The 14,775-nt window shown below is 37.0% G+C and overlaps 1 protein-coding gene across 1 annotated transcript in view; it reads left to right on the forward strand.

Moving 5' to 3' along the window:
- LOC119042035 (S-adenosyl-L-methionine-dependent tRNA 4-demethylwyosine synthase TYW1) overlaps nt 1–14,775 on the forward strand; it is a 179,111-nt gene that overhangs the window by 12,071 nt on the left and 152,265 nt on the right. The window contains exon 7 of the mRNA XM_037135582.2: nt 7,467–7,589. Within this exon, the coding sequence (XP_036991477.2) occupies nt 7,467–7,589 (123 nt within the window). The remainder of the gene's footprint in view (nt 1–7,466; nt 7,590–14,775) is intronic.

The raw sequence follows: 14,775 nt of genomic DNA on the forward strand, positions 1-14,775 counted from the left end.
CTGCCCCAGAAGACAAGAGTCTGGTTCTGTCAAAGACCACTTTCTGTGCCTGCTCTGGAAGCAAGGACTTTGGTTCCTTTGCTTACCGCATGTCACTTCTGCCTTGTTAATCTTTCCTCCCTTCTAGATGCTTCCCAGAAATATATTAACATGCTCTGGAATCATCTGTATTTAAACAACACAAAAAGCAAGTAAAAACCAAATCTTCCTTTGTTCTGTCTTTCAGCTGTTGTTTCATTTTTTGTTTTCTTTTTCTAGCTAGTCTTTTTGCTTGCATTTGCTTATTTTTCTCTCCAATTTGCTTTTCATGTTAAACAAGACTTTTTAAAATACTGAGGTAAAATTCATATAAATATAGTCCAATTTTACTTAAAACATTCACAATTTTGTGCGACCATTACCTATGTCAAGTTCCAGTTCCTTTTCATCGTCTCAGAAGAGAACCATGAAGCAGTCACTCTCCCGCTTTCCCCGGTCCTGACAGCCTCCAGTTTGCTTCCTGTCTCTATGGAGGTACCATTCAGGATATTTCACACAAATGGAATCGTACCTGGTTTTGTCTGCCTTCTTTAAGCATAAAGTTTTGGAGAGGTCATCCACGTTGTACATGTGTTGGTACTTTGTTCCTTTTTATGGCTGAATAATACTCCATGGTGTGGATATATCACTTTTTGTTGATCCATTTGTATGTCGATGGACATTTTAGTTATTTCTGCCTTTTGGCTGTTGTGAATAGTGCTGCTCTGACATTCATGTACAGGCATTTGTGTGAATAACTCTTCAGTTCTTTTGTGCGTATACCTAGGAGCGGAATTGCTGGGCCGTGCGGTGGTTCTTTGTTTAGTTTTTGGAGGAACCACTAGTTTTCTGCAGTGTCTGTACCATTTTACATTTCCAGCAGCAAAGTACAAGGCTTTAAATTTCTTCACTTCCTTGGCAGCACTTCTTATTTTCCTTTTTTTTTTTAAAAATTATTACGGTCATCCTAGTGAGTATGAAGTAGGGTCTCCTTGTCATTTTTATTTGCAGTTACCTCTAATGGCTTTTCGTATGTTTATTGCCAGTTGTATATCTTCTTTGGAGAAATGTCTGTTCAAGTTCTTTGCCATTTTTAATTGGGTTCTTTATCTCTTGGCTGTTAACTGCTAAGAGTTCTTTATTACATTTTAGATAGTAGACCTTTATCAAATATATTATTTTCCCCAATATAGGTTTTCTTTTCACTTTTTTGTCATGTCCTTTGGCGCACTAAAGTTTTAAATTTCTATGAAGTCTAATTTATCTGTATTCTTTTGTTGCTCACGTTGTTAGAGTAATGAAGGTAAATTCATTGCTAAATGCAAGGTAATGAAGATTTAATCCTGTGTTTTCCTCTAAGAATTTTATAGATTTATTTCTTATATTTAGGTCTTTGATCCATTGTAAGTTAGTTTCTGTGCATGGTGTGAGGTAAGGGTCCAATTTTATTCTTTGACATGTGTATGTCCAGTCGTCCCAGCACTGTTTGTCGAAGAAACTGTTCTTTTCCTATTGAATGTACTCAGCACCATTGTCAAAAGTCCATTGTCCATAGATGTGTGGATTTTCTGGATTCTAAATTCTATTTCAATGATCTATCGGTCTATCCTTGTGCCAGTACCACTGCAGATTTGTAGTTAAGTTTTGAAATCAGGAGTTCTCCAACTGTGTTCTTTTCTGATATTGTTTTGGCTATTTGGAATCTCTTGTAATTCCGTGTGAATCTGAGGAGTGGTTTTTCCATTTCTGCAAAACTCATCATTAGGATTTTGATAGGGCTTGCAGAGTCTGTGAATCACTTTGGATACTATTGTCATCTTAGCCATAAAGTCTTTCAACCTTGAACATGGGATGTCACCTTTTATTTAGGTGTTCTTGAATTTCAGCAATATTTTGAGTTTCCAGTGTCCAAGTATTTCACTCTTCGGTTAAATTTTTTCTTATTATTTCTTTACATGCTATTGAATTCTAATATGGTCAGAGAATATAGTTTGGATGATTTTTCTTTTAAAATTTGTTGAGACTTATTTGGGGCCTAACATATAGCCTGCCTTGGAGAGTATTCCGTGTGCAATTGAGAAGAATGTGTAATCAGTTTTTGGGGGGGATGTTCTGAATAAGTCAGTTAGATTTAATGGGATTATAGTGTTGTTGAAGTCCTGTGTTTCCTTATTGATCTATCCACTTGTTCTGTTTATTGAAAGTGGGATATTGAAGATTTCAACTGTTAATGTAGAACTTTTTCTTTCTTCAGTTCTATCATTTTTTTTGCTTCATATTTTCTTGGTCAAGTTAGGTGCATGCATGTTTATAATTGTTAAATCTTCTCGATATGTTAATGTCCTTTGTCTCATGTAACAATTTGGACTTAAACCCTATTTTATCTGATACTAGTATAGTTACACCTATTCTCTTTGGGTTACTACTTGCTTGGAATAGTTTTTTCTATTTTTTTTCCTGTTATGTTTCTTGTAGATAGCATAGAGTTGGTTCCTGTTTTTCTTTTTAAATTCATTTTACCTGTCTCCGCCTTTTTATTGGAGAGTTTAATTAATTTCATTTAAAATTACTGATAGGGATGTACTTTTGTTATTTTATTATGCTTTCTATATATCGTACATCTTTTCCTCAATTTCTTTGTTACTGCCACCTTTTGTGTTTTATTGATTTTTTTTCTGATATACCATTTTGATTCCTTTCTCGTTTCTGTTTCTGTACATTTTAAAGTTATTTTTCTGAATAGTAATTTCTTGTTTTCTGCAGGGGATTGGTTCCAGGACCTTCTGCAAAAACCAAAATCTGTGGATGCTGAAGTCTCTTATATAAAATGGTGTCGTATTTGCGTGTAACCTTTGCGCAGCCTCCTGTATACTTAAAATCCTCTCTAGATGACTTATAATACCTAATACAATGTAAATTCTACGTAAATAGTTTACATACTGTTTAGGGAATAATTACAGGAAAAAAAAGTCCGTACATATTTAGTATAGATGAACCACCGTAGGCCTAACTACATGTCAGCAACAATGTAACATTATTTTTCAAATATTTTTGATCCATGGATGTGGAACCTGTAGATGCAGAGGACTGTTGTTACCCTAGGGATTGCCATTAACCTCTTTGGCTTACAGTACTCCGTTTGGATTAGTACCACCTTAGTAAACAAAAACTGCTCCTAGTCAGCTCTGACTCTTTCCCTCTAGGTTGTTATTACCAATTTCAGCTTTATACACTGTGTGATCATTAGCATGGATTTACAGTGAACTGTCTTATGTACTTGTCTTTGAAGTCATATAGACAAAAAGAGAAGTTACAAACCCAAAATGTAATAATGCTGGGTTTTGTATTTACCTATGCAGCTACCTTTATCACTGTTTTATCTTCGTGTAGCTTTGAGTCATTATCAGGCGATCATTCCTCTCATGCAGGTCTTCTGTAAATGAACTTTTTCAGTTTCGTTTATCTGAAAATACCTCCATTTCTCTTACAGTTTTGAAGGATGGATTTACTGGATATAGAATCCTTGGTTTACAGGTTTCTTTTTTTTCTTTCAGTGGTTTAAATATGCCTTTCCTCTGCCTTCTGGCCTCTTGAGGTTCCTGATGAGAAATTGGCTATTAACCTTAACTTTTCTGAGGACCCCCTTGTATGTCAAGAGTTGCTTCTCTCTTTATTACTGTCTTGACAGTTTAATTATAATATGTCTCAGTTTGGTCCTCTGAGTTTAATCTTCAAGTTTATTGAAATTCTTGAATGTGTTGACTCATGTATTTTTATCAAATTTGGGAAGTGTTCAGTCAGTGTTTCTTCAAATATTATTTCTGCTCCTTTTCTTCTGTCCTTCTGAGACTCTCCTTTTGTATTTGGTGGTACATTTGAAGGTGTCCTGTAAGTCTTTTAGGCTCTGTTTGTCTTTCAAACTGGCTAATTTCAACGGATCTGTCCTTATGTTTGCTAATGTTTTTGCTGTCACAATCTGGTATTGAAACCCTCCAGTGAAAATTTCAGTTTAGTTATTAAGCTTTTCAGCTCAAGAACTTATGTTTCCTTTTTATAATTTTTATCTCTGTGTTGATATTCCCTATTTGTCAAGACATGGTTACCTTCAGCTCTTTGTCCATGGTTTTCTTTAGCTCTCTGAGCATATCTGAGACAGTCAGCTTAGTCTTCACTAGTAAGTCCAACGTGTGTGTTTCCTCAGGGGCGGTCTCTGTTAACTTCTCCTGAGTAGGCCACTGTTTTGTTTCTCTGCGTGCTTCCTGGTGGTTTTTTTTTCTTTAAAAGCTGCACATTTTTAATCATATATTAACTCTGAAAATCAGATTTCCCCCCATTTTCAGAGTTTATTTTTATAGTTTGCTGTGAGTTGTAATTGTTCATTTAGTAACCTTTTAAAACTTTTTGTGGACTGTATCTGTTGTCATGCGTGTTTCTGAAGTCTGTTTATTTAGCTTGTGTTCATTCAGGTAGAATTTTGACGTACCTTTTAAAAGTTTTCTTAAAATGCGTTTTAACAAGGCTTTTCTTTTTCCTAATTCATTGTTTACTTGGTTGTTATAAACCTGTGACTAGTTCCCGGAATTCTGACAAAGTTGAATTAGTTGTTTTTTTCCTTAACTTTTAAGTGTTTTTGTGGGGGAAATAGGCCCTCGGAGTTACCTACTCTTCCATTTTTGCTGGTACCACCATTATCCTTAACATTCAAGGATTTTTAACTTAAAAAGTTAAGTTAAAACATTTTTAGAATTAAAAGGACGTTTAAAATCACAAAAAGTACTTCTAGGCTTATAATTAAAAATTGCACTGCCTTGCCTCATTCTGTCTAGTTCTTATTTCCCCAACCCAACCACTTTTCATTCTTTTAGCTTTTTCATAGGCCATTTACCCCTATACCTCTAATAATACCTCTATACTGCTATTTCTTGATTTTTTTGTAAAATTTGAAAATCACACACACACAGAGTTCCCTTTCATTTTCTTACATACTTGTATCATACTTTTTGCTTAAACCATTAATCATTGTTTCATTATTGTGATTGTATATATATATTCACATCTATCAATTATATTACTATATTTTCATTCTTGTGCATTTATGTTCCTTAGTGCTGTATCTGCTTTGATTTTTCTATAATCATCACTACTTCATTATAAAACTCTTAATAGAATCGAAAATTGTTTTCAATATTGTGTAGTTTTTATTGATTTCTTGGAGGCACTCCTGAGCTGTCTGCCCTACACTGGTGTGTCTGCCCTCCAGGCCTCGGTGCAGCTGAAGTCCGTGTCTTCCCTCCACTGTGACGTACAGCTTTGCTTTCACCAGCTTCCTGGGTGGGATTCTGGAACCTGGTACTTCATATCTTCTTATTGCTTGATTGACTCTTGTTTTTTGGAGCACATTCTCTGAGAAAGGGTGTTTGGATGTGAATTTTCAGATTCATCATACCTGCATGTCTTTACCCTACCTTCACAGTTGCTTAATGCTTCAGCTGAGTATAGAATTCTAGGTGGCAGTAACTTTTCTTTCAGAAATCGAATGCATTGATCCATTGGCTTTTAGTTAAGTGTTGCTTTTGGGAGCCCCAGTTTACTTTGGTTCTGAATTTTTATTATATAATTCTCCACTCCTCCCACAAACCTTCAGACTTCCAAATATAGTCCCTCTAACCATATTTTACTCAGCTCTTTCACCCAATTTTTTTTTTTTACCTATCTTTCTCACTTTCATCTCTTGAACAGGGTATTTTTTTGTAGTTTATCTTCACACCACGGATGCAGCCTGTGGGGTAGCAGCTTCGACTCTTCTCTTCTGTGTAAGACTCTCCCCCTAGTATCTTCCACTTGGCTTTACCTGCTCTTCTCTTGTCCCGTACAGCTGTCAGAATAGGTTCTCCAGAGTTCAACAGATACTTTTAGCTCCATTTCTAACTTACCTCTAAAGATTCTATTTGTAGTTTATACCTATTCTCATTTGAGTCCTTACATTTTTGCCAAACCAGTGATACATATGTATTAAGCCCTGGCTGGTGTAGCTCAGTGGATTGAGCGTGGGCCTGGGAACCAGAGGATTGTGGTTCGATTCTCAATCAGGGCACATGCCTGGGTTGCAGGCCGGTTCCCAGCTGGGGACACATGAGAGGTAACCATACAGTGATGTTTCTCTCCCTCTGTTCTTCCCTTCCCCTCTAAAGATAAATAAATAAAATCTTTAAAAAAAAGAAGAGACAATTAAAAAGAAAGATTATGCATTAAAAATATTACTGAGTTTTATTTATCTTCTACAAGAGAGTTGTTTAATGTAATCTACCCAAGAGCTGGGAGCAGAAGTCCTGGTTAACTCTAACTCACTCTGTTTGGCTCTCTGCTCCACTGATGCTACCCTTCTCTAGGTCCAAAGGACTGCATATTGTCAAGCCTCTCGGATATTTCTCTGTCTTCATATTACTTGTCTTCTGAACAGTGCTGGATATTGCTGACTTCTTTATAGCACTCTCTTCACTTGACTTTCATGGCATCATTCTTATGGTTTTCTTTCTTTTTCACTTGTGATCTTTTTCCTTTATTAACCTTTACATGTTGGAATCGTTAAAGGTTTAGTGCTGGATTCTGTTCTTTGTTGGTACTTTCTTCCTGGATGATCTTGCATAGTTTTATGGCTTTACATACTCTCTAGATGCCGGTTATTCCTAGGTTTTTATTTTTAGGTCTAAAGTCTACCCTTAATTGTGTTCTTATATCCAGGGTCTGACACAGATAACATCCCTTTTTATTACAAAATCATAAGCATGTAATTCTGTAACAAAACAGTATAACACCATATGATATTTTAGGTGAAATGTTCGAATTAAAACTATAAATTATTACACCCATGTTATTACCCTACCAACCACTCAAGCAGGCATTATTTCTGCTGGACCCTGTATATAAGTGCCTCTTTAAAATTGTGGATGTTGAATGCATCTCATATTTCACAAATGCAAAATGGAGCTCCTCATTTCCACTTTCCCAGTCTGTTTCTCCCCAAGTCTTTCTTGTCTTAGTAAACACCACTACCAAGAAATCTAAGAGTCATGCTTGATTTCTTCCTTTTCTTCATTCCTGCACTAATTTCTCACTAAGTCTGGTTGGTTCTTTGTCTAAAAGAGTGGTCAGGAAACTATTTCTCTAAAGGTCCAGCTTGTAAATATTTTCAGCTTTGTGGGGCATGTGGTTTATGTTGCAACTATCAGTTCTGCCATTGTATCCAGAAAGTGGCCATAGATAATATGTAAATAATAATGGGCACCATCCGATTTGACCCCAGGCTAGTCGGATTTGGTTTGTGGGTGTATTTTGCTGATCTCTAGCCAAAGATATTTGATATTTATCCAGTGACCTCAGAACTGGGGAGGGGGTATTAGATGGTTTCCTACTTTGAACATTGTGTTTCTAAAGTTTCGATGTTCCAGGAGGAGGAGCCCTGTGAGAGTTCCAGTGGGGAGGAGTCTGGTACCGAGGACCACCAGAGTCGCACTTCTGTTGTTGATGTGGAGGACCTGGGCAAAATTATGAGTCATGTGAAGAAAGAAAAGGTACTGTAATTTTGGGAAATCATAAACTCGGATCCTGCAGTGGGTTAACATCTAGCACTCTGTATTGGTGTGTAGTCCATCTGAGCTCATCATTAGACAGTTTTATTTATTTGCCTCCTGTCTTGAGAGTTTTATGCTTTTTTGCTATTTTTATATGAGCATTGTGAAAGTCTTTCCTTTCAGCTCTGTGAAAATGAGCTTGTAGTAGGATAGGCAAATATTTTAGGACAAGAACTGAGGAAAGGCTAGATGGTAGGAGGGACTTAATTCATTTTGTAGCTGAAGGTGACAGCATGATAAGATTGATTCGTGTTAAGATTTCAAGTGGAACTCTTGTGTAATGTTGTTGCTTCCCTGTCTTCCGAACTGAGTGGTGTTGGGCTGAGGGCTGAGGGCAGCTGGCTGTGTAGGTATTGAGATCAGTGCGGGTGGAGACCCTAAGAATCTAGGAGATGTCAGGCTGAGTCGTCGTTGTTGCGGTGACTAAATGAGTGTGAGAGTGTAGGATTTTTGTGCAGATTCCAATGATCTAAAATTGAGATAACATACTATATACAGTTATATAAAGAGGTAAGGTCTCAATTTATGTGTGAGTTTTGGGAAATGAAAATATTCTAAACTAAAAATACATCAAGTGCATAAATAAGTCTTAGGAACAAAATAAATACAACTATGAAAAGTCCAAGAAAATCAATCATAAAATTAACGCAAACTCAAATGAAAAGATTCAGTAAGGTAGCAGGATATTATATGCTAACAAGTCAAACAGCTTTTGTATTTCCAAACAATAACCAGTTAGATGCTGTCATGGAAGAAAAGATCTCATTTACAATAGTCACATAAAGAATAAATAACTGTATAGAAAGGCATTAAAAAAGAAATACCCTAAATCTATGTGAAGAAAACATTAAAATATTTTTGAAAGATGTAACAGCGCCTTGGACAAATGGAAAGAAATCCTTGTTTTTAGATACGTGAACTCGGCATCGCAAACATGTCAGTACTTTTAAGTTGAAACATAAATTTGATGCAATCCAATAAAAAGTCCAGTAAAGTGTTTCTGGTTGATTCATGTGAAAAAATAAACATGCAAGGATAGCTAGGAAAACCTTGTGGCAAAAGTAGTAATGAGAGAGACTAGCTCTATCAGATATTCAATCTTACTACAAGGCATCATTAATTAAAACTGGTTCTGGCTTCTGATGAGACAGACAGGCCATTGTAACAGAATGAAATTCTAGGAGTAGACCCAACTGTATATGGGAATTTCACATATGATAAAGGTGGCATCTCTTTTCCCTAGTGTGAAAATACACTTTTAAGATAAATGATGTTGATACCTGGATAGCTAGTTGTGAAAAGATAAAACTAGCTCTGTCCTTCACACGTACGTCAGAATAAACTCCAATTAGGGTCACAGATCTACATGTTGAAAAAATATGTAAATAACACATTTAGATGAATTATTTTATAACTCAGAGAAAGGTTTTTTTCTATGATTCAAAATCTAGAAGCAAATAAAAGATTGAATTTATCCATGTTTTTTAAATAAAGATTTACATGGCTATAAGCAAAACCAAAAGACAAGTGATAAAGTGAGGAAAAATATTTGCCCCTTATAAAGAAGGGGTTAAATTTTCTACTACACAAAGCACTCTTAAAAATTGAATAATACGAAGAAAGACCTAGAACCTACTAGAAAAAATGGCAAAACACATGAATTGGTAAGTATCAGGAAAAGCTCTACAAGTAGACTAAACATATGAGAAAAGTGCTCAAATGAAAACTACAGTGACATGTTTCTCACCTGTCAAAACAACAAAAATTCGAAAATCGGGCAGTATGCAAGTGGTGCAGCTCTGGGGACATGGGCACTCACACCTTGCTGAGGGAGTCCAGAATGGCGGAGCCTGTGTGGAGGGCTCTTCAGTAGTCTTGACCAAATTTACATGCATGTGCCCTGCATCCAGCAGGCCCACGTGATAATCTCCAGCAGGCCTTGGAGATAAATCTTCACAAATACAAAACTACATCTGCACAAGATTATGTCTCACAGCATATGTAGCAAGCAACTCTCAGATACAGGTTGGAGAAAACCATAATATATCCATAAAATATAATATTGTGCAGCTGTGAAAAATAATAAGGTATACTCATATACATTAATGTAATTTCTAGGTAGTGTTGGGTTTGATTTGGAAGATGACATGAAGTTAAGATTTTTAAAAAATGTATGTTATTGTCATATCATACTTACAAGTTTGTAACTTAAGTATATGAGTATATAAATGATATTTTGTAGCTGTGTTCGTGGAAAGGATCTTTCATGTTCTCACACCAACTAACAACCAGTTCAATTTCTGGACTAATTTCAGTTCAATTACAGGTCACTACAGTGACCTGTCGTCCAGTTCCATTCTGACACTAACCACCAGGAGTTAGCATCAGACTCCACAGGTTTAGGGCATAGTTCTGCACAAGAATGCCCCCACTTCAAAATGCTGTAAGTCTTGGGGGCCACCTGTACTTCTTTTGTTATCAATTTGGGGGCTCTTGACCCCCTGAGGTTAGATGATTTGCTAGAATGACTCAGAATTCACTGAAAGCACTGTACTTGTGATTATACTTGTATTATAAGGAATACAAATTGGAAACAACCAAATGGGAAAACACTCTTAGGGCAAGTTCTGGTAGTGGAGGGGTGGGGAAGAGATCCAGAGTTTTTGTGCCCTCTCCTCATGGAATCTGGGCCCTCTGACCGACCACATCAGTGTGCTCCCCACTCGGAAGCTCTACTGAATGCATCCAGAATTTTTATTCTGGGGCTTTATCATTTTGACAGGATTGAACACAATCTCCGACCGACCGCCCCTCCCTGGAGGTTCATAGGCCCAGAGTTGCATTTTGTGGTTGGTCTTTCTGGTGCCCCAGTCCCCACCTACCAGGGGCCACCTCATTAGCATAACAAAGACACTTCTGTCACTTAGGAAATGCCAACGTTTTTTGAAGCTCTTCGCCAGGATTCTTTATTAGTGTAGAAACAAAGCACTTGGGTCTTGTTTTCTAAATATCATTCCCCACTGACAGGACCAGGGCTCCTAGGAGAAATGGCTGGTTTCCGGTTTGGGGAAGGGAGAATAATAGATGGGCCTGGTACATCTTGTTGAACAACTAGGTCCTCAACGACTGATGGAGATATGCCAAAAGGACGTAGGAACCAGCATGAAGAGTTTCCCACAGGCCAAATTTGGGACAATTTGAACATTAAAAATGAGTGTAATGATTATATAATGAACACAATGGACTGTATTACATCAGGTTAAAAAAAACCAATCCTCCTGCTACACAAACAAAGGGGAAGCACAGGAGAAAGTCTTTGCAGAAAGTTTCCACATAGTGTACAAGCCACGATAGAATTGTCAAATCACCTGTTTGCAATCCCCAGTGTAATAACTGATATAAACAAGGATCGGGTGAAATGTCTTTGGGGAACATTCATTCACACAGTCTTAAAATACCATCCTTGCAACAACACCACTGAGACTTGCCAAAAAATAAATAGATGGTAGGAAAAAATACCCCACAGATTATTTACTAATTACAAATGGAAACATGTACCTTTATAAGTGGAGTGATTAGGTGACTCCTATTTCTACCAAAGAATAAATTTAGCATCATCATTTGCATTAAAACTTGACCTTATGCACCTCCTGATGTGATGTGTAGCAAGATGTATACAATATCATCTATGCAGTGTTGAGTCAAATGTTTTAACCTGAATCATCTTATGGGGAAATAAGCAGACAAATCCAAAATGTGGGACGGCCCATGAGACAACTGGCCAGGCTCTGTAAAGAGTCAATATCATAAACAATAGCAACAACAATAAAACGGAGGTGGAACTGTTCTAAGATTTAAAAAAGACTAACCCAATACATTGTATAAACTTTGACCTTGAATCAAAGAGAAAATGCCATTGTCTGCACATTTGAGGATATTTGAAATGAATTTTTATTAGGTAATATTGGATTTAATTTTTTTCTTCATTTTAATAATGGTATTATGGTTCTGTAGGATCATGTCTTTTTCAGATGAATAATGCAGTATTTTAAGGGTGGAATGCGGTGGTGTTTGCAATATACTTTCAAATGCTTCAGCGAAATTTGATTTACACACATACACAGGTGCATTATATGTGTATGTGTGTGCACTGATGGATGGATAGAGGGGTGATGAGCAAGCAAAAGTGGTGAATCCAGGTGAAGGGAATATGGGTCTTTATTGTGCATTTCAAGTTTTCATAGGGTTTCCAAATAAAAAGTGTGAGGGGAACTACTTTCCCTTATGCCCCCCAAACAAAACAAAAACACTAATGTCAACTGAATTATGAACTTTTAAAGATACTGCCATTTGAGAATAACTTCTATTTTTTGATAGGACTAGTTGGTGAATGAATAGTTTTGCATTATATAAGGTCTTGAGTATGTATTCCTTGCATATAACGTGAGGGCCCTCTAATTTTACTTGGGGTGGCCTCATACTATAACACATGGTAATTTAAGGGAATAAATTGAATATGTATTTAACGTTGCCTACTTGTTTTTTACTATAAATAAACATACCTATAATAATGGAAATTTAGAAAAGAGAGGACAAAAACCTACCAGTAATTCTATCCCCCAGAAAAATCACTAGTAGTATATGGAATATTTATTTAAATTTTGTTTTATATACATCTAAATTTCTATTTTGTTATAAAAATGTTCATCATATTCTTGCATAGTCTTTATAACCTCATTTGAAAATATCACAGAAAAATCTTTTATTTTTTAAAGATTTTATTTATTTTTAGTCAGAGAGGAAAGGAGGGAGAGAGAGAAACATCAATGTGTGCGCTGTTGCCTCTCATGCGCCCCCTACTGGCGACCTGGCCCACAACCCAGGCACGTACCCTGACTGGGAATTGAACCAGCGAGTTTTCTGTTCACAGACTGGCACTCAATCCACTGAGCCATACAAGCCAGGGCTCTCACAGAAAATCTTTTAAAGGTAATGAATACTGAGATAGCTTGTGTTACAACAGGATTACTTTTGGAAGTTACAAAAGCTGCTTTATTTTGACTTTTTTTAACTGGCCCTTCCAACCTGCCCAGGCAGACTCTATGACTTTTCCGATCATTTTTGGAAATAAAGTATTATGGGTGCTTCAAAGTACAAAGTCCTAATTTGGCAGTAGAATGTATAGTCCTGTGTAATTCTAAGTAATACTAAATAAACTAAATTAAAGTTTCTAATTTAACTTATAAGTGAACTTTTCACCTATTTATTCTCTGGCCTATCTGCTAGCTTCCATTTTGGATCACTTTAGGAGTTGGAGAGTGGATGGGAGGTGTGCAGGAGAGATAGAAATTGGGAAATTACTACTCGGCACTGTCATGAGATGTCTGTGTGCACTCTCTCCTCATCAGGTGTTTAAAATGGACTCTTCCAGGCAGCCTTTCCATTGCTTCCCTGGAGACATTGTCCACGGCTGTCTCCCGACCTGATCCCTTGCAATGAGCAAGTGTACTTCTCATGGTTGCTCACTCCTTCTCTGAGCCCCGTATCTCCGGGTTCCCTCCTCTGAGGTCTGTTATCTGTTCTCTTCTCTAGTCAGCATTGGTCAGGCAACCCCAGCCCTGCTCCCGAAGGACCACTCCTGAGTTCTTAATTCAGGGAGGACAGGCTGGTTCCTACCTAGCAGCAGTTGCTTGCTTGTCAGTTAGTCCTCTGGCTGTCTGGATTCCTGGGCAGGAGTCATTCACACTGAGTTGCCAGAGTAACATAGCAGTTTCTTTGAGGGGCCTTTTTGGAACCTCTCCCCTGGGGCTTCAGGTAAGGGTCAGGTACCCACCCCCACAGCCTCTCTCCAGTTGAGGCCAAGAGTAGAACTCAAAATACCTCGCCAACATTCTCCAAAGAAATCTTTCAAAATCCTTTCCTGTTATCTCCATACTCTCTACCCTTTTATATCCTTGATGTGAATGAGGCATTTTTAAAGTTGTTAAACTGGTTCTTAGATGTTTTCTTTGAAAATTTATAACTTGATCTGACTTTTTCTTTGGAATTTTATTTAATTTAATGCCCTGCTTACATGTGCTTCAAAAATTCAAAGACTACAGTCCGTGTTTCTATTTTCCTCAGTCTACTTTTCACAGGTAATCAGAGTTTACAGCTTGGCAATAGTCTTACACATACTTTACTGACTTAAAAACACACCCATGTAGATAACCGGTTTTTCTTTCTTGTTCTTTTTTTGGCGACACAGATGGGATCATTTTGTAGAATGCCTTTTTTCATTTAAAATGACAATTCTGTGTTGTAGCTCTACCTAATTTATTTTAATATTTATGTAGCAATCCACAGTTATGTCCTGTAATTTATTTGACTCTAATTGATTAACATTTAGGTATTTTCTAATTTCCGTAATGAACATACTTGCTCATATGTATTTTTTTTTAAGATTTTATTTATTTATCTTTAGAGGGGAAGGGAAGGGGGAGGAAAACAAAACCTTTGGCCAGCTACACCAGCCAGGGCGCTCATATGTATTTTGTGGCTGGTATAAATTTATAAAATTGAAATTTCTAGATCAAAGGAAATTTTACAGTTCAATAAATATTTCAAAATTGCCCTGTAAAAAGTTGAAAATGTTTCCATTTTCTTCTTCCAACATAGGAAAGAGATGAGGATGCCTATTTGCCAACCCCACGGTGTTACCAGTCTTTTAAATCTTGCCAACCTGAAAAATAATAACCTGATTATAATTTACATTTAATTTTGATTGAGATTCAACACTTTTTTCCCCTTTTCTTTTTTCTCCCGTCAGCCAACTCTCTCTGTCTGCCTGGAGTTAGACAGACTACAGAGTCTGATGGCACAGTCCCCGAGACTGCTTTCACTTATGACACTAATGTGGGGGATTTCTAAAAATTATCCTCAGTTCGAGGATCTGCTAGAAGAAGTCACAGACCTGACTGAAAGCTGTTGTCTTCATGGTTGCAGTTTGCTGCTGGGAAAGGATACAGAGGTTTAGCCAAAGGAAGAGACAGGGAGCAGAGTCTGGAGAGCATTTATGTGTCGTCCTGAGGACATGTGACCATGCCAGCATTGGTGTGTGACAGTACACGTGGAGTTTTGCCAATCC

Source organism: Artibeus jamaicensis, unplaced genomic scaffold (assembly GCF_021234435.1).
Source record: "Artibeus jamaicensis isolate MK-2021 breed Jamaican fruit bat unplaced genomic scaffold, CSHL_Jam_final contig_3182, whole genome shotgun sequence".
NCBI lineage: Eukaryota > Metazoa > Chordata > Mammalia > Chiroptera > Phyllostomidae > Artibeus > Artibeus jamaicensis.